The sequence below is a fragment of the Natrix helvetica genome (assembly GCF_964273705.1).
Source record: "Natrix helvetica genome assembly, chromosome: 7".
NCBI lineage: Eukaryota > Metazoa > Chordata > Lepidosauria > Squamata > Natricidae > Natrix > Natrix helvetica.
In genome coordinates, this window is record NC_138558.1 from 56,679,400 (window position 1) to 56,707,342 (window position 27,943).

At 41.1% G+C, this 27,943-nt stretch overlaps 2 protein-coding genes across 2 annotated transcripts in view; both read right to left on the reverse strand.

Annotated features, from left to right (window-relative positions):
* Window positions 1-27,943, reverse strand: part of PPID (peptidylprolyl isomerase D) — a 161,498-nt gene that overhangs the window by 56,843 nt on the left and 76,712 nt on the right. The window lies entirely within an intron of this gene.
* Window positions 84-27,926, reverse strand: GASK1B (golgi associated kinase 1B). Its single transcript, XM_081959537.1, has 6 exons — window positions 27,740-27,926; window positions 26,995-27,101; window positions 24,942-26,205; window positions 3,414-3,628; window positions 1,250-1,476; window positions 84-471 (listed from the first exon to the last, which is right to left on the reverse strand). Exons 3-6 carry the CDS (start codon window positions 25,870-25,872, stop codon window positions 264-266), a joined length of 1,581 nt encoding a protein of 526 aa, XP_081815663.1. The 5' UTR covers window positions 25,873-26,205; window positions 26,995-27,101; window positions 27,740-27,926; the 3' UTR covers window positions 84-263.

The following is a 27,943-nucleotide window of genomic DNA, read 5'->3' on the forward strand; positions in this document are numbered from 1 at the left end:
TATATATATATATATATATATATATATATATATATATAGAGAGAGAGAGAGAGAGAGAGAGAGAGAGAGAGAGAGAACAACATGTATTTTTTAAATGTGATATCTGATAATTAATTCCCATATGTTTGATGTTTGTCAGAATCAATGTGCAAATAAGGTCATAAACTTCATTGAATTTGTATTCAGCCAAGTACATAGAATTACAACATAAATACATTAAGAGCTTTTTCATCAGTGTGTGTCTGTCTTTAATAATTTCGGACTCATTCATTCTTTGGGTATATTTTTGCTCCATGAGCATTAATGTAGGTGAGAAGTATTTTGGCTCTCTGCTCTACAACATCAATCAACTTTTCAATGCCTTGACGCCCTCCTTGGCTATCCCAAAAAATTCTGTCCAGGAATAATGACTGAAGAAGTTTTTCCCGCAAATGATGACTTTTCAACACAGAAATAGCGGATTCGGGAAACCTGAAATTGAATAAACCCATGCAAATTAATTTAAGTACCATATTGCTATTTCATTTGCAGTAGTGAAATTAAGACTCATTTACATACTGTAAATGAGGCAAGTTTAGGTCAATCTATATAATGCAGGTAAATCTAATGGAGAATAAGAAGCCAGTAGTAAAATAGTAAAATCGGTGAAAGAGTTCCTGATATTTAAAAATCAAAGTAAAATGAATATAGGCACAAGGTGAAGAAACACTTTATAGACAAAGTTTGCCATCAGAAGGTTAATAAAGACAGCAAAGGGCAGTGACTAAACATAATACATAGAGACACTGGCAAGGATAACCATGTCTTCTTACATCTGTGAATTTTCAAGACACTCAATCTCTCTTCAGGCATTAAATGCTACACAGTTCTTTCATTTTATCTTCTGGTTCCCATATATTCAAAAACTCTTGAAATTTTCATGAAAGCTGGAATACTAATGATTCTGAATATCTGATATTTGAAAAGATATTGGGAATCAAGCTGGTCCATATCACAGTCAGCATTAATGGCACGGTGTACTGTTCCCACTCCCACCCCCACCCCCATAAAGCAATTGTGAAAGAGCCATGGCAGTGCAGTGGTCCGAATGCAGTATTGCAGGCTGACTCTGCACATTGCCAGGAGTTCAATCCTGACTCAGCCAGCCATCTTTCTGAGGTCAGTAAAATGAGAACCCAGATTGTTGGGGGTCAAATAAACTGACATTTGTAAGCCATTCTGAAATGCCTTTCTTAGAAAATGAACTTACTCGTTAATGCCTTGCAATATTTTGAAATCCAGATTATCTTCACCTCTGTCAAAGAAACCTTTATTATGTATAAAGACCAAGTGCCTTGGGTCATCCTTTCTCTGAATAATATGAGTCAATGCTATGTTGTCTTGGTCATCACATTGCCGATTTAGCCCTTTCTGTACACAGGAATCCTCTTTACGTGGTTTGAATCCACAACAGTTCTTATCCAAGCGATGATAGATCTGAAATTAAATAAAGATTTTGTTACCATCATGAATCATGGACTCATATAAACAGTTCCTTTTTAGGTTTATGGGGCGCCACAAAAAATGTGTACAGACATGGACAAAGTATTAAGGTGAAACTCTTAATCATACTGGTCACAGCAGAGGGAGCTGAAATCTGTATTCATCTCTCCCAGTTTTATAATAGTGATTTATCTCTTTTCCCGAAACTTCTTTTCCTCATGGACATAATGCTAGCACAACAATGTGAATACAGATAGTCCTCAACGACTCCAATTGAGCCCCAAATTTCTGTTGCTAAGGGAGACATTTGTTAAGTGAATTATGCTCCATTTTACAACCTTTCTTGTCACAGTTGTTAAGTGAATCCCTGCAGTTATTTAGTAACTGGTCGTTAAGTGAATCTGGCTTGTCCATTGGCTTTGCTTGTCAGAAGGCTGCAAAAGGTAACCCCATGACACTGCAACCATCATAAATATGAGTGAGTTGCTAAGCATATGAATTTTGGTCACATGACCATAGAGATGCTGCAGTCGTAAGTGTGAAAAATGGTCATAAGCATTCAAAAATTTGAGCAACGGGTTCTCTGCCCGGTTGCTGGCTGGGCATGACCACGGTGGGTGTGGCCGAGTGGGTCTCCTGCACCACAGTGGGAGGGGGGGTGTTTTCGCCTTCCCCAGGCTCTGAAGACTTTCCTCAAGCTTCTGGGAGGCCTGTTTTTCCCTCTCCCTGAGCCTCTGCGCAGCCCCTGCACTTACCTCGCATCCAAACCTGGCCATGTGGATACTCCTGGGATGGGAGGGGTGGGGTGGGAGGGGCCCGCCAGGGGTGGGATTTGGAGGTTCTCCAAACTAGCCATGTTAGCTATGGGTTCTCCTGAACCCTTGCGAACCCGTAGCAGCCCACCGCTTGTCATAAGTCATTTTTTCAGCACTGCTGTAACTTTGAATGGTCAATAAATGAACTGTTGTAAATCAAGGACTACCTGTAATATATATTCAGAATTAATGCTATGACAAGTACCACTTAATCTGTCTCATTATAGGCAAATGAATATGTTGTAGACTCTTTTCACACCTAGCCCTTCTCCATTTGGCCAATTCACAGATTTATATTAGTCGATCCAGATCCACACTATCCAGATAAGAGCCAATGTGATGTAATGTGTATTGGATTATCACCAGGAAGGTTACTAGTAGGTCGAAGGCTATCTGTAATGAGATGGTGAAAAGCTGAGTGGCCTCTTCAGGCAACTGAGAAACATGCCCTACTCTATACTCAGGTCACTTCGATATCTTCTGACTTCATAAAGGATCAGTCAGGCATTATATAAATTACCTTATATTGTATATATCAATTTAATTTTTAAAAAAATAGTAGTAGACCAGTTTTTAAACACAAGCACTTTTTCTATGCTACACAGAAGATCGGTTTAAACTGGGGGAAAAGAAGCAGTTTCTTCCAGCTGCATGTTTCTGCGTATGTTTCAAATGAACACAGTGCAGATTTTCTATTAGATTTTATGTAGCCATGCTATTTTCCGTACTCCATGGACTACTTCTTAGCAGCACAGGCCATAAAGACAGAACTGGATTTGTCTCCACTAGTGCCACTTGCAACAAATCACACATTCTATTGATCTGTTCAATTACACTTATAAGTACTGAATTCCAGTTGGAGATAGCCTAGTCACATGACAAAAGGGTATTAGTAAAGCAGAATGGAGTAACTTGACCTGTTACTTAGACAACTTGAGTAATGGCTAAAATGTTCATCCCAGATACCTCCTACAATTTTTGAATAAGAAACAGCTCCATCAAATGTCAGAAGTGCAATTAGAGATAGATGTGTGGGACATTGTTTACTCCTTTAAAAAAGTGCTGCTGAACAACTTACATACTCTCAACACATCTCTTTGGATATATTTTTCTCACCTGTAAAAGAAAATCAAGAAGTGCCATCTTGGACCATTCATGGTAATGGATATCGGTACATCCCCATTCTGCTTTGGGTACTTTGCCGTTTTGCCAGCACTTTTCCTTTAGTTGCTTCTTGTAGGCTCCCCAGGTGAGTCTCAGTGAAGAATGAGTCTCGTTGTCTGTCTGAGCCAAGGAGGGATCCCAAAGAATGACAGGGCGTGGTCCATCATCTCAAGTAAAAACATTTAGAATACCAGCATGAACTGTCAGTGAAATTTAGACTTATAACCCTTGACTATTCTTTAGATATTGTCTCAAATTGAAATTGTTAGAAACAATGTTAGTAAATGGGCATACTATAGATGTGGTAAGATGAAAACAATCTGGCAATGATTTTATTTTCCTTAGTTAATATGGTTATATTCCACATCTAAAGAAGCTATTTCAGTCAAGGAAGAACACCAGACTTTAATTGTTTCCAATTGCAGCTGGCTTCTACCTACAATTGTGTTCTGCTTAAAAAGAGCTCTGATGCTTAGGAAGATTTATTGAAATTAAAAGTAGTTTGACCGATTTGCTCCTGATATAAATCTTGGTAGCTTATTCAAATATTGCAAAACAATATCTATCTATCTATCTATCTATCTATCTATCTATCTATCTATCTATCTATCTATCTATCATCTATCTATCTATCTATCTATCTATCTATCTATCTATCTATCTATAGTATCTATCTATCCCTATCTATCTATCATCTATCTATCTATCTATCTATCTATCTATCTATCTATCTATCTATCTATCTATCTATCTATCATCTATCTATCTGAATATAACTATGAATGACCAAGCAGGGAGTATCAACTTATAAGAAATAAGTTTACATTACTGTCTCAAATGTTTTTAGTTTTTAAATGGATAGAATTCTAGCCAAAAGATATGTATAAAATATATGACACTACTACTTTCAAAGAGGAACCAAAAGTGAGAATGCAAAAAATTAAAACTGTTCAAATCTTAGTGTGCAGAATGGTCATGCATAATTTCAGTCACATTATTTTAAAGATGTTGCTTGAAGTAGCATTGGTGTAAAGAAGCTATGCTTTCTCCTGGTATCAAAATTCTTTTACATTCCTGCACAACACAAAGCACTCTTTGGATAGCAGACCCAAAGTATTGCAAAGCCCTATCTCTGTATGTCATGTACAGGTTAATATGATGAACATCTGTATCCATCTGCATCCATTGCAGAATATGATAATAATATTTGGAAGAAGTACCATTTGCCTGCAGGCTAGAATTGGGACCACACAATAGAAAAGTAATAAAAAATGAAGAATTTGTTTTTTTTTTTATTTTGCTCTTTAGAATTCAAACAGATAAGCATCTGCGACATAATTCCCGAGACTTAACAATTATTAAAAAGACAAAAAAAACATGCAGAGTGGACATTGCAGTACCTGCAAATCGTAGCAGAAAATACAAAATAAAAACACCTACAAATAGAATTAGAAAGACTGTGGCAATACAAAGCAAAGATAGTAACAATACAGAGGTTGGTTGCTCCCAGTTCATCCCAGATCGGACGAACCGGTAGTAACAGAAGCAGGCAGCTCCGCCTACCTGCCCAGACACTTCTGCGCATGCAGAGCGCACACTAGCGCACAAGCGAACCAGTAGTAAAAAATTTGGAAACCCACCACTGTACCAATAGTAATAGACACTTTGGATATAAACCTAAAACACCTGAAGCATGTCTTGGCATTGACAATTTAATTGACAATTGACTGTTTAAGATGAACACCTTACATCCTGGAACAATTTCTTTAACACCACCACACAACGTATTGCATTTTTGTATCCGATATATAAACTGGAAATTCAATTACCCTACAGTATATTGTCAATTTTCTGAATACATTGTGTACTAATACATACATTTAAAAAGAGGAAATATCTCAAATTTGGATGGGAATGGGACAACCAAATTTAAAAATTGAAATATATTAAGCCATACTGACCAATTCCCAAACAAAAGAAAAAATGGCTGGATTTGCTCATCTCTTATGGCAAGAGGAGATACAAGTTTTGCTCTATTCTCATATTTCAGAAGCTAAAAACCTCTGTTTTCTGCTTTATTTAAATTAGTGATCACATATTCACACACCTTTCTGGTTGCTTCACCCTTAAGGTTCTTTTCCCCTCCTGCAAATCAAACATAAATGGCTTTCTCAGCACATATATCCATTCTTGCTTTACAAAAGCTGATTTATCAGGCCCTTCCTGTTTTCCTATTTTTTTCTGCTTCCACCCATGCATTCTAGATAAAAGCAAAGGGGAGGAAGAATGGATAATTAATGTGTTATTTTTATCCCTTAAAAATATCATTTGAAAAAAATGGAGTGAAGGTGAAGTACAGGAAATGAGTGTTATTCATGGGAAACAGACTTTGCAAATTCAGTCTACCATAACAATGCATATTTCAAAATCTTCACTAAAACAGGCTTCCCATTGCTACTCTGGACTCCTCCCGCTTCCCCCATCCAATTATATTATTTAACATACGTAGAGAGAACCTAAAAAGAACCAGTTCCAACCCCCTGCTCTAATGCCATTCAGTTTCAGATGAAATTATGTGTATATCCCACATTAAATACCAAATGGTTTCTAAATTGCTGTGAATGAACAGCTGGAGGGAACAAAGCGAACTTAGAACTAAAAGAATTAACACATACAAAACGACTGGCTAATTGCCCATCTCAAAGAATATCAAAATTCTAATGAAATAAACCTAGAGCTTGAGGCAAACATTTTAAATGCTGAATGGATAAATTATTTGCAGCCAAGAGCCCCATCTTTTTATTTCTTCATTTATTTTGATATCTGGGAGATAAAAGCATGACAGCCACACAGTGACTTCATTGGAGCATTAGAATCAATATTTTAAATTTTTATTTTTGCTTAGTGGATAGGATCCCCTTGTCCAAATATTTAGCATATTTATCACTTTTTTGCTGTCCTAATTCAGCAGCAAAATCTGGGACTATGTTCAAACAAAAAAATACATAGGGCTACATGTGCAGCCAGGAAATCCTGAGTTGCTCATTCCTACTTTAGAACTCTAGTACACGGGTGTCAAACCCATGGAATCATGCTGCCGTCACGTGACGTTTCGCGATGTTTTTTCCCTTTGTGGAGCTGAGATGGGTGTGGCCTGCGTGTGACGCATCTGACCAGCGGCCCATCAGTTTGACACCCCTGCTCTAGTGCAGTCTTCTCATTGGGTATCACTCACAATTATCAGCCATACTATAAGAGAGTCAAGAAATCTGTTGTTTGCCATTTGAGAGTCCCTGGAAAAGGTGCTTTTATTGCATTGATGGAAACAATAAATGGGGAAGTCTATCTTATCCTAAACATCTTCAACATTTTAATATATAAAATACATCTTTTTTATCCTATGGAAGCCTGGTCCTAGGTTTTATCTTCTAAATTGCTGAGCAGGAATAGTATCTTACATGACGTTAAATTCAGCAGTAGCCAACAATGGAGCCAAAAAGTCCTTATCCAGCCTTTGAAAAATTGGTGGGGACAGGGAAGGTGATAATGCAAACTTAGCAGCAAATGTTTTGGAGTGACTAGTTGGGAGATAAATACCACATTGATGAAATACCAGCTATTTTTGCTTTTGAAGGTTTCTGTCTCCATAGTAACTTAGTGCCTTGCCTACACTTTCTAATATTAGAACTGCAAATTTGGCATATTCTGGTACACAGTTATAGCTTGTGGGAGGAGAATGGCTTTCAGAGGACTCCCCATCTATTTTTTTATTGAAGTGCCATAAAGATTCCACAAACTGTCTTTTGCTTTATTGGTTTAATGCAGGGGTGTCCAAACTTGGGAACTTTAAGACTTGTGGACTTCAACTCCCAGAATTCCCCAGCCAGCTGGCTGGGGAATTTTGGGAGTTGAAGTCCACAAGTCTTAAAGTTCCCAAGTTTGGACACCCCTGGTTTAATGGTTCATTATATATAGATCTCATTTAAACATGATTAGGAGATTGCAAAAGAATTCAAAAGTGAAATTTATCTATGCAAATCCAAAATGTACATTAACAAGTAGCAATGTTGGACAAAGCAAGTTGCTTTGTTTCCCACAACTTCAACCTTTTTAATGGGTGTCTTAGGGCTTGTTTTGATAAATAATCCATACTCATTTTTATATACAGTTTTTCCTACCGTAGTAATGTATTAGGTATGCAGCAGTGGTGGTATATGACTGGTACGCCCCGATATGGGCATATCAGTGCCGGCTGGAAGCACCAGGTACCGTTCCGGTATGGTGCTCCAGAGAGCCCACCCGCCCGCCCGCACTCCATACCTGTATTTGAGCTGCTCAGGGCTTACGCGCACAGAGTGTATGGCGCCTGCGCAACTCTCCGCCGAGCAACTGGAACGTTGCGGAAGTGTCATGGGCAGTAAGTATGCATGCGTGTGCTGCGTGCGTGCGCGCACATGCTGCACAAGTTCGTGTGGTGGACGCCCGGCCCCGTTGCACTGTACCGGTTGCAACAGGATCTGGAACCCACCACTGGTATGCAGGTAAAGTGCTGAGATCCAAAAGCAAATACACTCTGAGCTATGAAAGCTGAATTCCCTCACATTCCAATCGGCTTTTAGCCTCTGGAGAAAATGCAAGGTATAAATTTAACAAACACATTTAAGCAACAAATCCTACGTACACTTTTTAAAATCAGAAAGCTATATTATGAAAAATGGAGTGGCAAAAGTTAATTATTTTTTGTGGTGCTTTAATTTGGCCATTTATATTAAAATATGAAAAAAAAACCAAATATATCACAGAATTAAATATTTTGGTAGCAATAGAAGTAAAATAAAAATTCAAAATGAACCAAAAGCAATTGCTGAATTCCTGACCCAGATGAATAAGAAATTGTAAATGTGATATAGGCAGGCCAATTTCTCTGAAATTAATGCAGAATGTGTTACGATCTTCAAAAAATAATATTAACATTCCAAATTATTATATATTATTATAATAATAAAAGAGAAATTTCACCCAATGGATTATTTTACTTTTTCTAAAACTGGAATGAGAGTGTAGGAATTTCTTTGAAGTCAAGTACTATAGTCTGATGAAGTCCCTCTCTTTTTTGGCAGAGTGAATTTAGTCCCAGGTGAGCTCCAGTCAGGTGTATCCCATGGCTCCCTTCCAGGCTACCAATAAGAAATGAATGAAGTCAGCACAACTGAAGTGGATAGACAGTGCCTTTTGTGACAGGGAACCAAGGGGAGCAGGAGGGCTGGATATGACCATAGATCAAAGCCCTGCCCCATTGACCCAAAGGGCTGGGACTTTAATCAGATGGCCTTCTTGCCCCTGTCCATTGTAGATGCCCCTCATTCTGGCATGATTCATTCATGATTCATTCAGAGGCATTGGTATGGGCCAGTGGTGGGTTCCTACCGGATCGCACCGGATCGCGCGATCCGGTTGGAGAATGAACCCGGAAGTGATTTCCTGCCCCGCCCCCTTGGCGTTTTTTGCATCGGGGCTGACTCCCCGCCACCACCGCTGCCCGATGATTCCAATGATTCCGGGGGCCATCCAGGAAGACGAGGAACGCAAGGGGGGACCCTGCCCCCCCCACTGATGGCCGAATCTCGACGCTGCTCCACGGAATCCTCCCGTTCCTCCTCTCAAAGATCTTTTGGGAAGGGAAAGAACTGCGAGGGGGAAAAGCCTCCCATTGAAAACAGCGCTGAGTGGGGTGGGGAATCCTCCCGTTCCTCCTCTCAAAGATCTTTTGGGAAGGGAAAGAACTGCGAGGGGGAAAAGCCTCCCATTGAAAACAGCGCTGAGTGAGGTGGGGAATCCTCCCGTTCCTCCTCTCAAAGATCTTTTGGGAAGGGAAAGAACTGCGAGGGGGAAAAGCCTCCCATTGAAAACAGCGCTGAGTGAGGTGGGGAATCCTCCCGTTCCTCCTCTCAAAGATCTTTTGGGAAGGGAAAGAACTGCGAGGGGGAAAAGCCTCCCATTGAAAACAGCGCTGAGTGAGGTGGGGAATCCTCCCGTTCCTCCTCTCAAAGATCTTTTGGGAAGGGAAAGAACTGCGAGGGGGGAAAGCCTCCCATTGAAAACAGCGCTGAGTGGGGTGGGGAATCCTCCCGTTCCTCCTCTCAAAGATCTTTTGGGAAGGGAAAGAACTGCGAGGGGGAAAAGCCTCCCATTGAAAACAGCGCTGAGTGAGGTGGGGAATCCTCCCGTTCCTCCTCTCAAAGATCTTTTGGGAAGGGAAAGAACTGCGAGGGGGAAAAGCCTCCCATTGAAAACAGCGCTGAGTGAGGTGGGGAATCCTCCCGTTCCTCCTCTCAAAGATCTTTTGGGAAGGGAAAGAACTGCGAGGGGGAAAAGCCTCCCATTGAAAACAGCGCTGAGTGAGGTGGGGAATCCTCCCGTTCCTCCTCTCAAAGATCTTTTGGGAAGGGAAAGAACTGCGAGGGGGAAAAGCCTCCCATTGAAAACAGCGCTGAGTGGGGTGGGGAATCCTCCCGTTCCTCCTCTCAAAGATCTTTTGGGAAGGGAAAGAACTGCGAGGGGGAAAAGCCTCCCATTGAAAACAGCGCTGAGTGAGGTGGGGAATCCTCCCGTTCCTCCTCTCAAAGATCTTTTGGGAAGGGAAAGAACTGCGAGGGGGGAAAGCCTCCCATTGAAAACAGCGCTGAGTGAGGTGGGGAATCCTCCCGTTCCTCCTCTCAAAGATCTTTTGGGAAGGGAAAGAACTGCGAGGGGGAAAAGCCTCCCATTGAAAACAGCGCTGAGTGAGGTGGGGAATCCTCCCGTTCCTCCTCTCAATGATCTTTTGGGAAGGGAGGCTTCTCAAAATGGGTTTCTCTTTGCACCCTTCAATCCGTCTCTCTCTCCCTCTGACGTCCCGCAATGGCTCAGCGTGGAAAACTGGTGGGAACCGTGCAGAGGAAAAGGAGGAGGAAGGAAAGGGGGGAGAGAAATGGGGGGGGGGAGGAAGAGAGAGAGAGAAAGAGTGACACCCAAAGGGGGGAAGTTGGGAGACCTCCCTCTAAATACTGATGCCCTCTGCTTTTGGGGGGGAAAGGAGAGGAGGGTCCTTGGTGAACCTCTACCCCCTATTCCCCCTATCCCAGTTAAGCCAGCTAGGTTTGGGACCCAGCCTTTCTAACTTCATTTGGGATCTTCTAACATCCCACTCCCACCCGGTCACAAGGCCAGCAAGCCACTCCCACCCGGTCACATTGCTGGCAAGCCACTCCCACCCGGTCACATGGCTGGCAAGCCACTCCCACAAAGCAGGCCACACCCACAGAGTAGGTTCCAAAAAATTTTGAAACCCACCACTGGTATGGGCATGCCAGTGCATTAAACTAAATAAGTGAGAAATTATAGAGAAAACTATTTAACGAAATACACAGCCTCAACAAGGAAAAATATCCTGGTGGCATCTGTTCCCATCCACAGTGACAAACTGTGTATCACAGTGCAGCAGAGATGCTATTCTACTGGTTTCCCTGAACTGGTAGCGGAAATTGTGAGTGGCCCCGCTCACCCGCCCTGGCTCTACGGCATCCCATTTAGGCCATTTTTTTGCCGAAAGCGCATGTGCGGAAGTCTTTGCTCATGCTCAGAGGTGATGCACGCGAGCTCACATTTGCGAACCGGTAGGGAAGGTAAGTGAATACCACCCCTGCAGTCACAGTACTTCCTTTTATACATGAAATGGCATTGCAAGAAATATGTAAAAAGTAGAATTTACATTATGATATCATAATGCACATTTCATCATGTGTACCCCCTACAAATTCCTGTGACTATTTTCTGAATTTTTTTTCTCATCCATTATCAGTTTGAGGACTAAAAAGATCTTTCAAATTTTCTTTCAAAGGATAAGAGAAATTGATGAAATTCTCAGAGTAAGATATGATTTTGCTCTCATTTAGTACAAAATAAAGGAAGCCTGTAAATATTCTCACCTAAGATTAAACTAGAAAAACAAAAACTTCTTTTGCAGAGGAAAAACCTTTGGGAAAAATTGCAAGGCAGGTTTTGATACAGCTTTAGAACACCATGGCAATATTGTAAACTAGGCCTGAAGAATGATATTCATCAAACAAAACTCTTGTTTATCATCACTGAACTACAGCTTTAATTACATTAAAGCTGTAGCTACCTGAATGGTACTTCGCCAACATTAACATATGTGAGAAGAAAAACTCAAAGGTCACTTCCGGTTCCGGCGGCTGACGGCGACGGGCAGGGACTGCTCGCCCCGCGCATCTCCGGTGGGCTCCCCACTCCTTGGGGGGCACAGGACGCCCCACAGAGGCGTTCTGCCGGAGGAGCAGTGCTGCGGGGGGACCCCTGGATTGGCGGCGGGGGGCCCCCGCTTCGCTCCAGGCACCGAGGAGCACGAAGGGGAGACGCTCCGGCGTCTTCGCTGTGAGGCTGTGCGGAGATAAAGAAAGCTGAAGGATGCGGCGGCGGTGCGGTGAGGCGTAGACTTCCTCCACTCCCATTACTAACTTTAAAATTTGTCAGTTGTGCAAACTTTATTTTTCGGCTTGACTTGGAGAGGCGCGGCTGGAGGGGAGGGGGATTTTCCCCCCCTCGGACAAGCGGCTGGAAACAAGTGTGCTCTCAGCCCCAAGGGAAGGAGGCGGGGGAGAGCCAAACCAAAGATGCCACACCCTTACTAAGTGGATTTTCGGACTTAAACTTATAATATAATGAGATCTCGAAGCTTTGGGAATTTTGAACTTTGAAAACTTTATTTGTTGCCTCGAAACCCGAAGCTGGCAGGGCAAGATGGCACACTTCCGTTGTCTTCATGAAATGTGAAACTTGACTCCACCTTCCAAACTTCAGGCTTCCGGTCTTTGTCTCCGTGCTATTCGGATAACTCTCTTGTTGATTGTTTGTCCTTGAACTCCCTGGAGTGAAAAACTTTTGCTCTTCTGCCAGGGTGATTAGAAAACTCCCCTCTGCCTGGACCCTCTGTCTCCTGGACTCTCCTGGCTGTTCTACCCTTCTGACTGATCCTTCTCTATACTGACTGGACTCTTTACTTTATAAACAATGGCATGTAAAAGACCACCTCCTGGAAAGTCAGGCTTTGCTGCCTCTGCCCCAACATCTGCAACCTCCAGTCCTAGTACACAATCAAAAGCAACCTAAATCTACGGACCTGGAGTTTCATCAAATGTTTCAGCAAATTCTACAGGGACAAGAGGAAATAAAGAGACAACTGAAGGAGATGAAAGAAGAAATTAAAGAGAACCAGGATAAAATTAATAAGAACTCACAGAGACTGGATCTTTTGGAGGATGGGGCGGCTGAGATGAGGGGGAGGATAGAGGGTGTGCAGAAGGGAAACAAAGAACTTGACACCCAACAAATGAAAATAAAGTTTGAGAGAATGTCTTTTTATCTTAGATTCCAAAACGTGATGGAGACAGATGATGAAAATATAAGGGACATCATGACAAGCATTTTGGCTGAGTATATTCAGAAGGAGAAACAACAGATGGGGTGGGAAATAGACCTGGCATATAGAGTGAACTCAGCTTACGCTAGAACACACAATGTTCCCAGGGAGGTACACATTATCTGAATGCACAAAGTGGGCAAGCCTTGACATACAAAGATAAGGAGATAACCATCCTGAAACAGATCCCCAAGAAAGTGAGGGAAAAAAGAAAACATTATTCGCAATTGGCGAATAAATTATACCAGAAGGGGGTGTGGTTTAGATGGTTGATGCCTGAAGGTATGTTAATATTCTGGGAGGAGACAAGAGTTAGAATTAATACACCCATAGAGGCGCAGGCCTTTATGGAGAAAAACAAACTACTAGAAAAACCAGAAGACACCTTAACAGACATACAAGACATGGGAGGGGCCGGAGCTCTGCCAGCGGGGGGACATGGGGCGACATCAAGAAAGCTCAGATCACACAAATGAGTAAGAAAAGTCACCTGATATAAACTGATCGAAATAACCAATTGAATTTACCACACTGACTATATGTTATTACTTAATACTGAATTTTATGCAAATGTATACTATGAGTTTGGAGGGGGGGTGCACCTACCGCATTTCGCAGCTGCCAAAATTTGTAACCTTTCCCTTACCTTTTCCCTTTATAAAATATAAAAAAACCAATAAAACTTTGTTTAAAAAAAAACTCAAAGGATCGCACTGACTTATAACAAATCAAAAAGCTTTTCAAATACATTTATCAGTACTAGCATTTCTTTGGACAAGAGAGCAACTGAACAAAATTATTGGATCTGAAGAATGGCACAAAATAATATTGGAGATATTTCCCCCATTATCCCTTACATTAATTAAACTGATGTATCCTTTCAAGGGTGCAGGCTGTAACATCATGAACATGTTTCTTGTTCTTGCTGCTGCTTACATTGCACACAGGGAACATGCTAAATGAATTAGTTGAGTTTCTACTTTTGTCTATGTCAATTTGTCATATTCCATGGGTATAAAATTACGGAGCAAACAAAAAACAATGAAAATTAGAGTCAGGTGGTCATTTGCACCGTTTCAAAAAAGGTTGTTCTGAATATGAACTCATTAAAGAACTAGCCTTGCAATCACTGCAATTGCATGTGCATTCTTTCAAAGTTTATACATACATGTATGGGATTATAGAGTTTATACACAAATATATAACTTTACATAGACAGACACAGTGGTGGGATTCAAATAATTTAACAATTGGTTCTCTGCCCTAATGATTTCTTCCAACAATCAGTTTACCAAACTGCTCAGAAACTTAACAACCGGTTCTCCAAAAGTGGTGCGAACTGGCTGAATTCCACCACTGGACACACAAACACACACATACTTGTGCATGTATGGGTGCTTGTATGTAGTGTGCATAAATACATGGCTCCAGAAGACCTGCGCACAGAAAGGGATGTGATTGCCAATTATAGAAAGGTAAGAGGACTCTATACAGAGGATCTGATAGCCTACAGTTCAGAATACTTTGCATATTTCTTGGCATTCTCTGATTTAGAGTTATATAATCTGCCACAAACATAGGGTGGGAGCATCTTAAAGGTTAAGTGTAGATATGCCTTATGCCTCATCTGAGAATACTGAAACTGGATTTCAGCATTTTTGCCAAGCATCTCTATATAAACAACAGAAATATTGTGAGATGTAATGATTTCACAAGATTTTGTTTTTAAGAGTTGGCTTTTAATTAAATGGGGATGGTCACACTTATGATCAGAAACCCCAACAACCATGTTCTCTATTCCCATTGTGCTTGCTACAAGTAGTTTATTAAAGCCCAGTTTGTTCTGTTGCGCCTCTTTTGAAAAGAAAGATCTTTATTCAGCCAATATCACATGTGAGCCTAAGGACACAATTCTCAAGTTTGAAATAATTATTATAAATAGCCAGAACTGCAAAATACTTTCTTCCCTTCTCATCTCCAAGCCTTTATAAATTTTGATCTGTCAACAATAATGAATCTTAGAAAAAAACATTGTCACGACTTATCTTTATGATAAAGCAGCTATGTTAGAAGACAAAGTAAAATAATTTGGTGATTTAATAGGTTCACTATTCATTTAGTCAGTGACAAACCAAAGCATTTTATTAGCAAGTCAGACATGATGAGAAATTCAGACAAGAAACGAGATGTAAGCTCAAATTATCTTAAGGGAGGCTTCCACAAAATGAGTGATATCTGTAAGATGCTTACTGTGTGAAAGAGAAATATGGCAGCACAGTTACCTTTTTGTATTCTTTCTATATAGAGATAGGTTAATTGTACATTGAGATGTTAGTTCCAAGCTTTATTTGTATTGGCTACTGCTGATCTTAATATGGTTTCCATGTTTATTATTTTATATAATGGTGATTGTTTTATTTTTATATTTTTGTCATTTTGAATTTGATCCTCTGAATAAGTGAGGTTTATAAAGTAAATTAATAAACCAAATGTATTCTGATACAGAAAATCACAACATTTTAAGGGGAAAAAAAGATACAAAGGAGATCCATAGAGCATTAGGCAATTGTGGATTTATTTATTATAGCAGCTAATATTCTCATTGAGTCTGGCTTTCTGAATCAATTTTTATCTTAGAGCTATACAAGTAGAAATATCTAGATAAATATAATAGCACAATCATATATAAAAGTGTTCTGACCCCCCTCTCCACGCCTGTGAATAAACCAGAACACAGGCTAGGCTGTTTGCCACTGTTTAATTACTGAGATAACGAATCCTTTGGCTGAGGGCCCAGACAACTCACGTTCAATAGAGCAACCCAGATAATTCAAATGAAGCAACGCAGATAGTCCAAACGAGCAGACACGGCTAGAATACACAGATAGATTTTCTGAACGACTAATTCGAACGGTTGTTTCCTGCAAATGTCCCCTCCTAATGCCTCACCTATAATCTCTCTTGGGAGGGGCCAATCCACAACCACCTGTGCTTAATCATCTTCTGTGAGTCTGCCTACGGAATTGCTGCTTCCATTTCTCAGCCCTTCTCAATCTAGTATCAGGGACAAACTGCCTTTGATCCTTCCCACTGCTCCATGCCTCAGGCACCTCCTGATGGCCAACCATCCTCTCTGGTCCCTGCTCTGAGTCTGAACCCTACACAGGGTCCTCCACATCGTCCACGGCAGACTCATATGGTTTCTTACTATCCGAGTCCATCAGCAGCTCAACCGGATCCTGCTGGGCCACAACATAAAAGTATACAAATTAATTATATTAATAGATTTCTCTCTAACTTGTCACATCAGTAACCACATTGATATAAGAGTGACAAATTAGAGATAGACTATAACACCCAAACCTATTGGGAGATTTGTGCAGGCTTATTATAAGAAATGAAATCTTCCAAGAGTTGCCATTAATTTGTGCTCATATATTTTGCCATTATTTTTCCCAGCTCCTGCCCACCTAGCAGTTGGAAAGAGTAGAAATGCAAGTAAATAAATAAATATCAATGGGAAGACAGTGGTAGGATTCAGCCAGTTCGCTCCTATTCAGGAGAACCGGTTCTAAGCAGTTCAAAGAACCGGTTGTTGGAAGAAATCTCATTTTGTTTTTTTTCCAACTTTACAGGGCTAATCCTGTAAGGAAGGCAGAAAGGAAACATTCTTGTGTACTTTCTAGCCTAATCTTTATTGCTCTGCTTACAGAAACTGCCTCTCTGCTTAACCCTTATTACATTGTTACAGCCAGGGATGTGCGGTCAGGGGAGGCAGGGGAGGCAGAGCCTCACCTCTCTTCATGAAATAATAGTATATAATATTATATACTATATATATATATATATATATATATATATATATATATATATATATATATATATATAAAATGTTGTATTTGTACTGATAAATAAATAAAGGGAGACTAGGATAGATCTATTTCGAGCTAATTAGCTCTCATCAGCTAGCCATACCCTTACTGGGATTAGAACCCAGGCTGTATATATCTTAGGCAGGAGTCTTAACCACTAAGCCACGGGTTCTCTTCCTTATCAGTTGAGCCAGGGAAATAAGTATATATTTGTGTTACAACCCCTGGTATGCCTAAATATGGGAGGAAGGTCACACTCCCTCTATCTGTCCTTCGGCTTCATCACAGAAGACCATGCAGGCAGAAAACCATATTTTTATTTTTAATGTTGCTTTTAATGTTTAGGCATACCAGGGGTTGTAACACAAATATATATATATATATATATTATATATGCCTACCCAGCTGGTCATTAGGGCAGAGAACCAGTTGTTAAATTATTTGAATCCCACCACTGTGGGAAGTGTTATGTCCGTGCCCCGAGGGCGTGGCCACACACTCTCCAACCAAGTGGGAGTGGCGCTGGCCAGGGCGGGACATTAGGTGGCCATTGATTGGCTGCCACGCTTGACAGCAGGCATATAAATAGCTGTCAAGCGGGAAACTGTCATTTTGCCTTGGTTCTGAAGTTGTTGTCAGTTGGAAATAAACAGTTGGTTTAAACTGCTGCCTCGCCTCAGTCAATGCCCCCTCTGAAGATTTAATATTGGCCACGAGGATGGGATTGACTGAGGAATAGGAAGATCAAAACACAGTAAAGCTAAATTTTGTCTTTCCCTCTCCTCACTGGCTGACACGTCCACATCAGAATGGTAACTTTAAATAACTTCGAGGTATTTTCACCGGCATCGGAGTCCTGGGAGGCGTACATAGAACGATTTGAGTGCTTCCTTGAAGCAAATAGCCTCACTGATCTACCAAGCAGTATGAAGAGGGCTCAGTTCCTGAGTATCTGTGGATGCGAAATGTTTGGAATGGCCCGGACTTTAGCTGCCCCACAGCTGGGGAAGTCAATCCCTGTCCTGGGAAGTTCTACTGCAGAGGTTACAGAACCATTATGCTCCAGCACCATCACACATTGCAAGGCGCTATGCTTTCAGGCAAAGACTGCAGAAGGAAGATGAGTCCATAAATCATTACATGTCCGCCCTCCGCTCTGCCGCATTGCACTGCGACTTCCCTAACCTAGATGACTCCTTGTTAGAGCAACTTGTGTGTGGAGTGAATGATGTGAGACTCCGGCACCGGTTACTAGCCCGTCATGACATCAGCCTCCAGTCAGCATTAGATGAGGCTCAGGCTTCTGAAATGTCAAATGAATCTTCTGCTGAGATTCAGAGGTTCAAAACAGCAATGCCACCTCCTAAGACTGTGCAAGTACATCAGGAGGAGGTGGTTGAAGACCTTTTGTCTGATCCTGACGAGGCTGGCATCAGCTGCCTTAAAGCCACTGGGATTAGAGCAGGGAGCCCGAGGAAGGAGTCGCCTCAGAACTATTGCACAGGCTGTGGCAGAAACCATCCCCGTGCTTGGTGCCATTTTAAAAATGCTGTGTGTTGGAATTGCAGAAAGAAAGGACATCTGGTGAAGAAGTGCCGCTCGACTCCCCTTCTCCGTAACCAAGTCAACGATCGTCCAGCCTATCATACGCCAGCCGCCAAAGCACATCAGAGTGCTGAAGATTGTTTTGCAACCTTTCGTGACCAGTGGCATTCACCTGATGCTAGTTGTCAAGCCAACGCGACTTCAGGCAGCAAAATCTACTTTGACATCCACATTGAAGGCAACCCCTGTCACATGGAAGTGGACACCGGTTCATCCAGATCCATACTGTTCTGGTCTACCTTGAAGCATCTGATGCCATCCCTTTCAAAGAAGCTCCTATTCCCTTGCTCCTTCAAATTTCGGGACTACCAAGGGAATAATATCCCAATTGTGGGCAGTGGCAAATTTAAAGTGGCCACCACAAAATTTTCAGGGTACCTGCCACTCATTGTGGTCCAGGGCACTCTTTCCAGTCTACGCCCTGGGCCTCAGCATTGCTGGCGTACATATCACTAGGGGCAATGATGAGTGGACCATCCTGAAGGATGAGTTTGCCACCGTCTTTGACGGGTCTCTAGGTAATTATAGGGGAACCCCCATTAGTTTTAACCTAGACCCTCAGGTACCACCCATCCACCTTAAACCTAGAAGGGTGCCTCTGGCTTTGCGTCCAAAGGTGGACGCTGAGTTAGACCTTAATTAAAATTTTATTTACGGTCACAGACCAAAACACAAGTACTACAAAGAGACATAGGAGAATTGATCATAGCATCATAGCAATCAGTCACCAGAAGGTTAACTAAAGAAAGTTACAACGTTCTCCTCTAATGGTTACAGCTCTTAAGAAAAATTTGGAAACCTGAGAGTTGATGTATGAAGAGCCATCTCCAAGGCAATATACAAACAAATTACAGCCATTAGGTCTAGAAGGGATGATTTCAAGAAGAGACAGTAACTTGGATCTGTCTGCGTTATACATGGGGCAAAATAGAAGGACGTGCTCCACATTTTCAACCTCAGCTCTGTCACAAGGGCATCACCGCTCGTTAATCGGGAGCCTCTTAAAACGACCATCCAAAAGTGCTGAGGGCAAGACATTAAAGCGAGCTAGGGAAAAAGCTCTTCTATACTTAGGAATGGTTAAAGTATAAAAATAGGAAGCCATCCTCAATCCATAATTATTACTGTAAATTGGTTAAAAGTCAGAGGGGAGAAAGTTTTGTTGGCTCTGGCTCGTAGATATTGTAAATCAATGTCCACAAGCCATTAGACTACCCTAAATTGGGCATCCTTAAGGCCGTAGTTTCCCAAGGCATCCTCCGTAAAACCTAGCAGATGTAGTTTCTTCAGCAGCTCTTTCTCCCAGCAAGAAATATGGGAGTCCGCAAATGCCAGGGAGAGGTAGCTGCCAGAAAAAGCACCCGAAACCACCATTTAAAGGTGTTAATGCAGGCCATACATTCCACCAATCGAATGCCCAGTTCCAGGTACATCGGGGCAAAACCAACACAAGGGGGAAGACCCAGAAGTTTTCTAAGAAAAGCCGCCTGGGTTCTTTCAATGCAATCCTTAAAGCCACGTATCTATATGGGAATACTGTAAAGAGTTTGGGCCAACGTTTGGGCATTGTAAATACGTAGGGCAGAAGGAATGAACTGGCCGCCCTGGTTATAAAAGAATCTTAAAATCTGCTGGTGACTACAGGAGGCCGAGTTCAGCACCTGGGTTTGGTGTCTGGTCCAGGCACCAGTGTTCTGAAATTGAATACCTAAATACTTAAAATGTAAAACCTGCTTGACAGCATTGCCACTGATATCCCAGTTATACAATTTCTGGGCTCCAGTAAACACTAATACTTTTGATTTATCATAATTAATAACCAAATGGTTTTCAACACAGTAAGACCCAAATGCAGAAAGTAATCTTTTCAGTCCTGGCCTTGTCAATGAAAGGAGAACCGCATCATCAGTATAAAGAAGCGGGATCTTTGTACTTGTCAGCTTCGGGCGTGGGACTCAATATGTCCAATGTAACCGGCCAGGTCAGATAATAATATATTAAACAGAAGAGGAATCAGAACACATCTCTGCCTTACTCCATTCTTAATCGGGATAATACTGAGTTAGACAAATTAATGGCCCAGGGTGTATTAGAGCCAGTGGATTATGCTAAGTGGGAGACCCTTATTGTTATATCTTTGAAGTCAGATGGTTCTATCAGATTGTGCACAAATTACCAGTGCACGATAAATAAAGGGCTTCAGGCTAATCCTTACCCTGTCCCTGTGGTCCAGGAATTGCTCCACACAGGGCAGGGCTCCATCTTCGCCAAATTGGACCTTGCCCAGGCATATCAGCAGCTCCCTGTGGACGATGCAACTGCTGAAGCGTAGACCATCGTTATCCACAGAGGAGCTTTTAAGTGCCAGCGGCTCCAGTTTGGTGTGTCGCCCCGGGCATCTTTCAGGGTCTTATGGAGCAGTTGCTCCATGGTATTCCTGAAGTCGTCTCTTATTTCGATGATGTGTTCATCTCTGCCAGGGATAGCACTGATCTCCTTGCTAAAGTGCGAGCAGTTTTGTCAAAGTTCCAGGAAGTGGGGTTAAAACTCAAACCTTCCAAATGTCAAATTGGGGTTTCTGAAGTTGAATTTTTAGGGTACTTGATGGATGCCAAAGGCATCCATCCAACCCCCTCGAAGTTGGCAGCCATTAAACAGGCGCCAGTGCCTACTAGTAAGGCTCAGTTACAAGCTTTCCTGGTGCTTTTAAATTTTTACGCTGTGTTTTTGTTCCATAAGGCATCAGTGGCAGAACCACTGCATAGGCTCCTAGATGCCAAAGCTGTATGGAAGTGGGGTCACAAGGAGGCAGCAGCATTCACAGCTGTGAAAGATCTTTTGACTTCCAATGCTGTTCTTATCCAATACAGTGAACACCTTCCCCTGACTAACTTGTGACGCTTCCCCTTATGGGGTGGGCGCTGTCCTTAGTCATAGGTTGCCTAATGGGTCTGAAGCACCTTTGGCCTATTTCTCTAGAAGTCTTTCCTCTATGGAGATAAATTATAGTCAATTAGACAAAGAGGCCCTAGACACAGTAGCTGGTATCAAGCGTTTTCATAATTACTTCTGAATTGATAACTGACCATAAGCCATTACTCGGTCTTTTGGCAGGTGATAAACAGTCCCCATCCATCTTGTTGCCACGCATGTCCCACTGCACAGTGTTCTTGGCTACATATAATTATAAACTGGTCCACCGCTCTGGGAAACAAATAGGGCACGCAGACACATTAAGCCGCTGCCCTCTCTCTGGTGTAGGGTCTGATCCTGTCCCTGACTCTAATGTCCTGTTGATAGAGGAACTTACAGTCCCTCTTTCAGCCACCAATGTTGCCCTCTGTTCTGCCAAAGATCCTACCATAGCTCAGGTTATCGACTGGGTCAAGAGGGGCTGGCCACAGGTGCAGGTTTCCTCCCAATTTCTTCCATTCAAGCACAGACAGCACGAACTGTCTCTGCAAGGAGGGTGTTTACTATGTGGCCATAGAGTGGTAGTGCATATGGGCATTGCAATGGCTGTTCGTGACCCACGGGTGTCCGGACATTGTGGTGTCTGATAATGGGGCCCAACTAACAGCTACTCCTTTCCAGATGTTCTTGGCTGGGCATGGCATACGTCACGCCCTGGTGGCTCCTTACCACCCCACGAGTAATGGTATGGCAGAGTGAATGGTACAATACGTTAAGGGATTTCTAGCGAGGTTAGGCCCAGGGATTGGCAAGCCCGGGTGAATAAGTACCTTTTAGTACAGCACACTGTACCCTGTCCATTGACTAACCGTAGCCCCGCAGAGTTGTTAATGGGTCGCTGCCTCCGAACCAACGTTGATCGGCTTCACCCTAATACTGCGCAGATAAATCACTGAACATTGCCGGCCACGCCTGTTCATTTCAAGTGGGCGACCTAATATTTGCGCGCAACTATGGGGGTGAGCCGAAATGGTTACCAGGATATATTTTGCAACTAACTGGCCCCTGCTCTTACAGGGTCAGTTTGAGTGACAGGCGCATTTGACACTGCCACATTGATCAGCTATGAGAGCGGCAGGCCTCGACGCAGATGCAAGCTGATCCACCACCAGTTGACCCCGTTGAATCCCTGGGTGTTCCAGTTGGCCCCGTAGCCAAGTCACATCCTCCTTCCAGTCGTCCTGCAGTTCCGGTGCTGGGTTTACCTGTCGGAGTAGGTTCTGCGTCAGGTTTGTCAAACGAGGGGTCGGCGCAGTCTCCAGTAGTTCTTTGGGAGAATCAAGCTCAAGCAGCTGCCACAGAAGTAAGAAGATCTGGCCAGGTGCGCAGGCGGCCTGCATACTTGCAGGATTATGCATGCGCTAGGCTGGAGGAAAGGAGTGTTATGTCCATGCCCCGAGGATGTGGCCACGCATGCTCCAGCCAAGTGGGAGTGGCGCTGGCCAGGGCAGGACATTAGGCGGCCGTTGATTGGCTGCCCCCCTTGACAGCAGGCATATAAATAGCTGTCAAGCGGGAAACTGTCGTTTTGCCTTGGTTCTGAAGTTGTTGTCAGTTGGAAATAATTGGTTGGTTTAAACTGCTGCCTCGCCTCAATCAATACCCCCTCTGAAGATTTAATAGGAAGGTTTACAGCGTTCTGTGCACCTTGGTGTATAGTCATGCCGACCACACGACCTCAGAAGGATCGTCTGACAAGGCTGGCAGAAACAGGGATGAAGACTGCCTCCAAGACACGACTGGACACAGGAAACCTTTACCTTTACTTTGCATAGCATAACTACCAATAGCTCAGATTGGAATTTAAGATCCAAAACAGTAAAGAGGGTTTCCCATTTTAATGTTATTTATAGTTAAGAAACATTGTAACAAGAAGTGTACACATGTTTACATGTAAATCGCCCAAAGTTACTTTATGTAAGATGGACAGTACAGAAATTTGATAAATATAAAAATAATAAATGAAATAACAGAAAGGAAAATTGCCACTTTTCCTCTTGCACATCATCACCTAGCAACAGTTCTCTATCTTTCTAGAGAATGAAAAAGGCTGAATTGACATTTTTACTTCTTGACAATCACAAATGATTATGCAGCTTAAAAACAACTGCTAATATGCTTACTCAAAGAGCAATTTACAGAGGGCCTCAGACCATGATTCCCTGTCCTGGACTCTGAAATCCGAACTACCTCATTCTCTTCACCAGCTTTGTACAAGTAAAATCCTTCCCTAAAATAACAGATGCATAGTGTGACTTCTGTACTTTTAGAGTCTGAATATTTCTTAGAAGCAATTAAGCAGTCACTCAGACTATTGATGTTTTCAGTACAGAGACCCATAAAGTGACATTAAAACATAGACTGTTTTTATATCTGCTTATAGGAATGTTTTGCTAGTCAATTTCTCCTAGCTTTCTTTGCCTTTAATAAAACACACACTGATTAGAAATTTTACATAAAATAGCACTGTGACCACATTAGGAAAGAATCAGTACAAAAATGGAGAACTATTTTAGGATTCTTTCATTCAAATGTACTTCAGCCTTCTCTGCCTATAATTATATTATGACTATTGCTTCAGTTGAAGTCATAGTTCAGCAATACAGTGGAATATGAAAAGGGGGCATTCATTGTGAGATTTTTTAAAAAGGAATGTGCACAATTTAGGTCACTTATAAGTTTAGTGCTTATTAGGCAATTCATGTTTAAAATTATGGTTCATGGTATTCAGTCTGGCTATTATAGAAAATTCAAACATTGTATATTCATGGTTGCTTTTTAAAATAAAAAATAAAAGGCAGTGAAAAAAACCAAGTGTTTCATTATATTCTTGACTTTGTCAAATCACCTTGGGCTGTTTGAAGTAGAATTGCAATGTATTATTGCAATTAAGCTTAGCACACAAATCGCTAGGTATAGTTGTTTGGCAATCTCTGTAAAGAGCACTGGTTTATTCTGCACTTTTGCAAAAACCTCACATCTGATAGGGACTACTTAGCTAAAATATTAGATGACATATATGCCCTGGCAGCAATATCTGGCCCATACAGTACTTTTCTAGCTAAAGAAATTAAACTCCAACCAAGTTTTGCATCCAGACTCTTAATGTAATCTGATAACTCCATGTTCTCCTGACCAATTTTAGTTTCTTATAATACATGGATTTTTATATTTGATATGGATAAAATAGATCACCCACCCACTCAACATTATAATCATAGTGTGACATTTGATAAATTAAGAAAATGAATGTAGTTAAATATCTGAAATTTTGGTTACTCAAGAAATTTATATTGGGAAATGACTGGGCAATAGATACAGACAATCTGAATCCTTCCGATGTTTTGGACAGTAACTCCCACAGCCTCTTGCCATATGATATGGTCACTGAGGTTAAATAGAATCTGTCAAAAAATCTGGAAGGCATCAGAATTACATCAACTTCTGCTGTTGAGTATTTAATAGCATTTATTTCTTGATGCTACTGAAGGATAAAAGCTTGCTCTAAGAGAGAATGTTCTATTTTTCCAATGCAGTGAGTAAATTAATTACCTGGTACAAATTCCAATTTTCTGCTTATGGTAGGCAAAGTCCGATTCAGCCTTAGGATCCTGTCCAAATGGAAAGCAAACACTTCACTCATTTCAAGTGGTCTCTTGATGATGCCACAATGACCTTGACTGCATAGGTCTTCTTTGACTGACTTATTATCAAGCTCTGTTCTCCCAAATACTAGAAGTACTCCATGTTGGGAAGGCACTTCTTGAATACTGTTTATTTTGGAATCTGCCATAAAACGCATACTTAGGATGTCCTCTTTACTCAACCAAGAAGGTGGACTCTCGCTGTACATCCTGATATTGCTCTCCTGAACATTAGTCTGAACATTTAGGCGTCTTATCATTTCAGGTCTCCAATTTTGAGCCATTTGTTTATCTTTCTGCTGTTGTTTCTGCCTAGCTTTCTCTGGAACTGCTGCTCCTTTCCTCTTGTTCATAGATGTACCATAAAATGGCTTAGGTTGGATTATGCCATCTAGTGAGTTCTTATTCCCATACTGCAAAGGTAATACTTGCTTCTTTCTTTGCTTGGGCCTCACAGTGCCTCGAATTTTGGCAGGTTTCCTTCTCTTGGATCGCAAAGTGATGTATACCACATTAGGCAACATTGATACGTTATCTGTCCCCATTTTAGGTTTTTCAAGGTCAGAAAATGACCAGATGCCATCCATCGGGATTTCAGAAAAATGAGGTTGAGCAACATCTTGAAGATTCCAAGAGTTTGCTTTTGATAGTCCTTTCCTATATTGTGGTACAACACGACCTACTTGACTGACAAGGAAGCCCAAATATATCACAAAAGCAGTGCCCAACAGCAAATTCCTTCTGGTCCTTGAGCACTTGCCACTCCAGAGAAGCCGAGGTGAGCATAGAGAACAAAAGAGCCTGTTGATAATTTGGCATGTCTGAACCAGGAAGCTCATTTCTCCAGTGAATCAACATGATGGAAGTAGTTTAAGAATCCATTGGCCGCCAGCTAGGATACTGCTGCATGCCTTCTGAATGACCAGATGTCTCCACCTCTTTTTCCAGCTGTTGTGTGTACATGTCTCTATGCATATACACATTGAAAATGCCAAACAATTGTAAATGTTCAGGTTTAATGAATCTGACAGCGTAACCTGACAAGCTGTTAAAATCTTTCAGCCACCTCAAAGGGTGTGATTGAGTTCAGTGAATGAATGGAGTTGGCTGTATAAACAGAGTTAACTGAGTCACAGTATGAAAAGTCTGGGAGTCCCTTCTGGACTGCTGAACTGTTAGAGGGAAAAGAATGATAAATATCATTTTACAGTCATCATTACCCACATGGTTATTTTTAAACCATGTATATCTCTTCATTTAAAGACTACAGCTAGTAATTACATTGCCAAAAGGAAGAAAAAGTTGGAACTTCATGTTATATATGTCAAATTAATATAAAACTATAACAGTAATCCTGAAACACAATCTGAAATGAATTTATATTTCAAAATTTCTGTTCATATTACTAACAACATTCAGAAAAAGGCGTTTTTTTTTACAAATTGATAGTTGGTATATCTTTTTCCCATGCTAGTGGCAAGGAAGATATATAGAAATCACTCAACCTATTGTGTCTAGTTAACATGGAAATATATTTCATTAATCAGTGAAGGACAATGCAGGAAAATTAACTTTATTTAGCTAAAGGAGAACATACTAGTCAGGTAGAAAGATGTACATTCACGGGTTTACATCCATTTATGCATTCATTTTTTTATAAAGCAAAAATTCTTTCTTTTTTCAATGGCTAGATATTTTCAATACAACACTATTACATTATACAAATATAAACAATTGCATGAGTAAATTATGTACATGTGCATATTCTATTGTAAATGCATCCTCCAAAGTCTAAAAATACTATTATACTGATGGGTTCACTTAGCATATCTATAAAAGAAATGTATATATCTTACAAATGAACATAATTTTTCTGATGCTACAAAAACATAGCATGTGAAACAACAAATCTTTTACTTATAGTAACTGTCTTATTAAAATAAAGTTTAGAATAATCTTACCGATACAGTTGGCCCAAATCTTTGCTCAAAAATTTCTAGCAGTAATGAATACAAGCAAAACCTTTAGGAAAGAAATCCATTTTTTCCAAGGAAAAAATATCCACCAACTGGACAATTTATTAAAATTGAATAAAATATTAAAAAATAATAAACAAGTTTTTGATGTTTTCAACTTGTTTTTTTTCCAAAATCCTGATGTATGCAGTTCATTTATCAAGACAGTTCTGTTTCAGGAAGATCAGTCCAGATCCATATTCCTTCTACATGTTATGATCATCCCAGATGTGTGTTCCTATTTGACTGCCACAAAGTTATATGAACTTTTCATTTCTTTTAAGCTATTTTAATTTCTGGAATGGGAAAGCCCACCCTGGTGTCTTGCTTCTAAAACAGAACTCTATATCTATATAAGTTTTGAGGGCCCCCTAGTGAACAAAACTCAGAATGGTTTAACACCATCATCTTTACTACAAAAGGAAAAAAAATCTAATATATTATTACAATTTGTGCCCGCAAAATTAAGCATATTTCTTGAGACACATCAGATTAACTTTAATGAGTTGATTGTACAACAGTGTCCCAAAATACTTAACAGTTTTAAAATTGCCAATAGAGGGAAGCAGTAGAGGAGAGGTACAGATCAAGAAGACAATATTGTGTTTAATTAAATGAGAGATAAATAATTGGGGAAGGCAAAGGGCAAATGGGAATTTTGAAAGGAAAAGAAGGCCAGGGGAAATTTTACCTGACCATAAATTTCTACTCTGCCAAATGTAGCTATTCACAAGGCGGTCATTTATCAGGATTAAAACTGAAGAGAGTGTTCAAGATCTTCTGTTTGTCCATCTCCCAATAAACTGTCTCTCTTCCTTTTTTCCTGGACAAGTAGACATTTTTAACAAGATTTAACAAATATCTTTGGATTGTAGCCATGTATCCCCCCCCCCAA

Excerpts from the sequence above, each read along its gene's own strand:
- GASK1B (XM_081959537.1), bottom strand. The coding sequence starts at position 25,872 with ATGAGCTTCCTGGTTCAGACATGCCAAATTATCAACAGGCTCTTTTGT. Across the intron at positions 3,629-24,941 it reads AAAATTGGAATTTGTACCAG|ATGATGGACCACGCCCTGTC; the intron begins GTAATTAATTTA and ends TTTTTACTTGAG. Across the intron at positions 472-1,249 it reads ATATTGCAAGGCATTAACGA|GTTTCCCGAATCCGCTATTT; the intron begins GTAAGTTCATTT and ends ATTCAATTTCAG.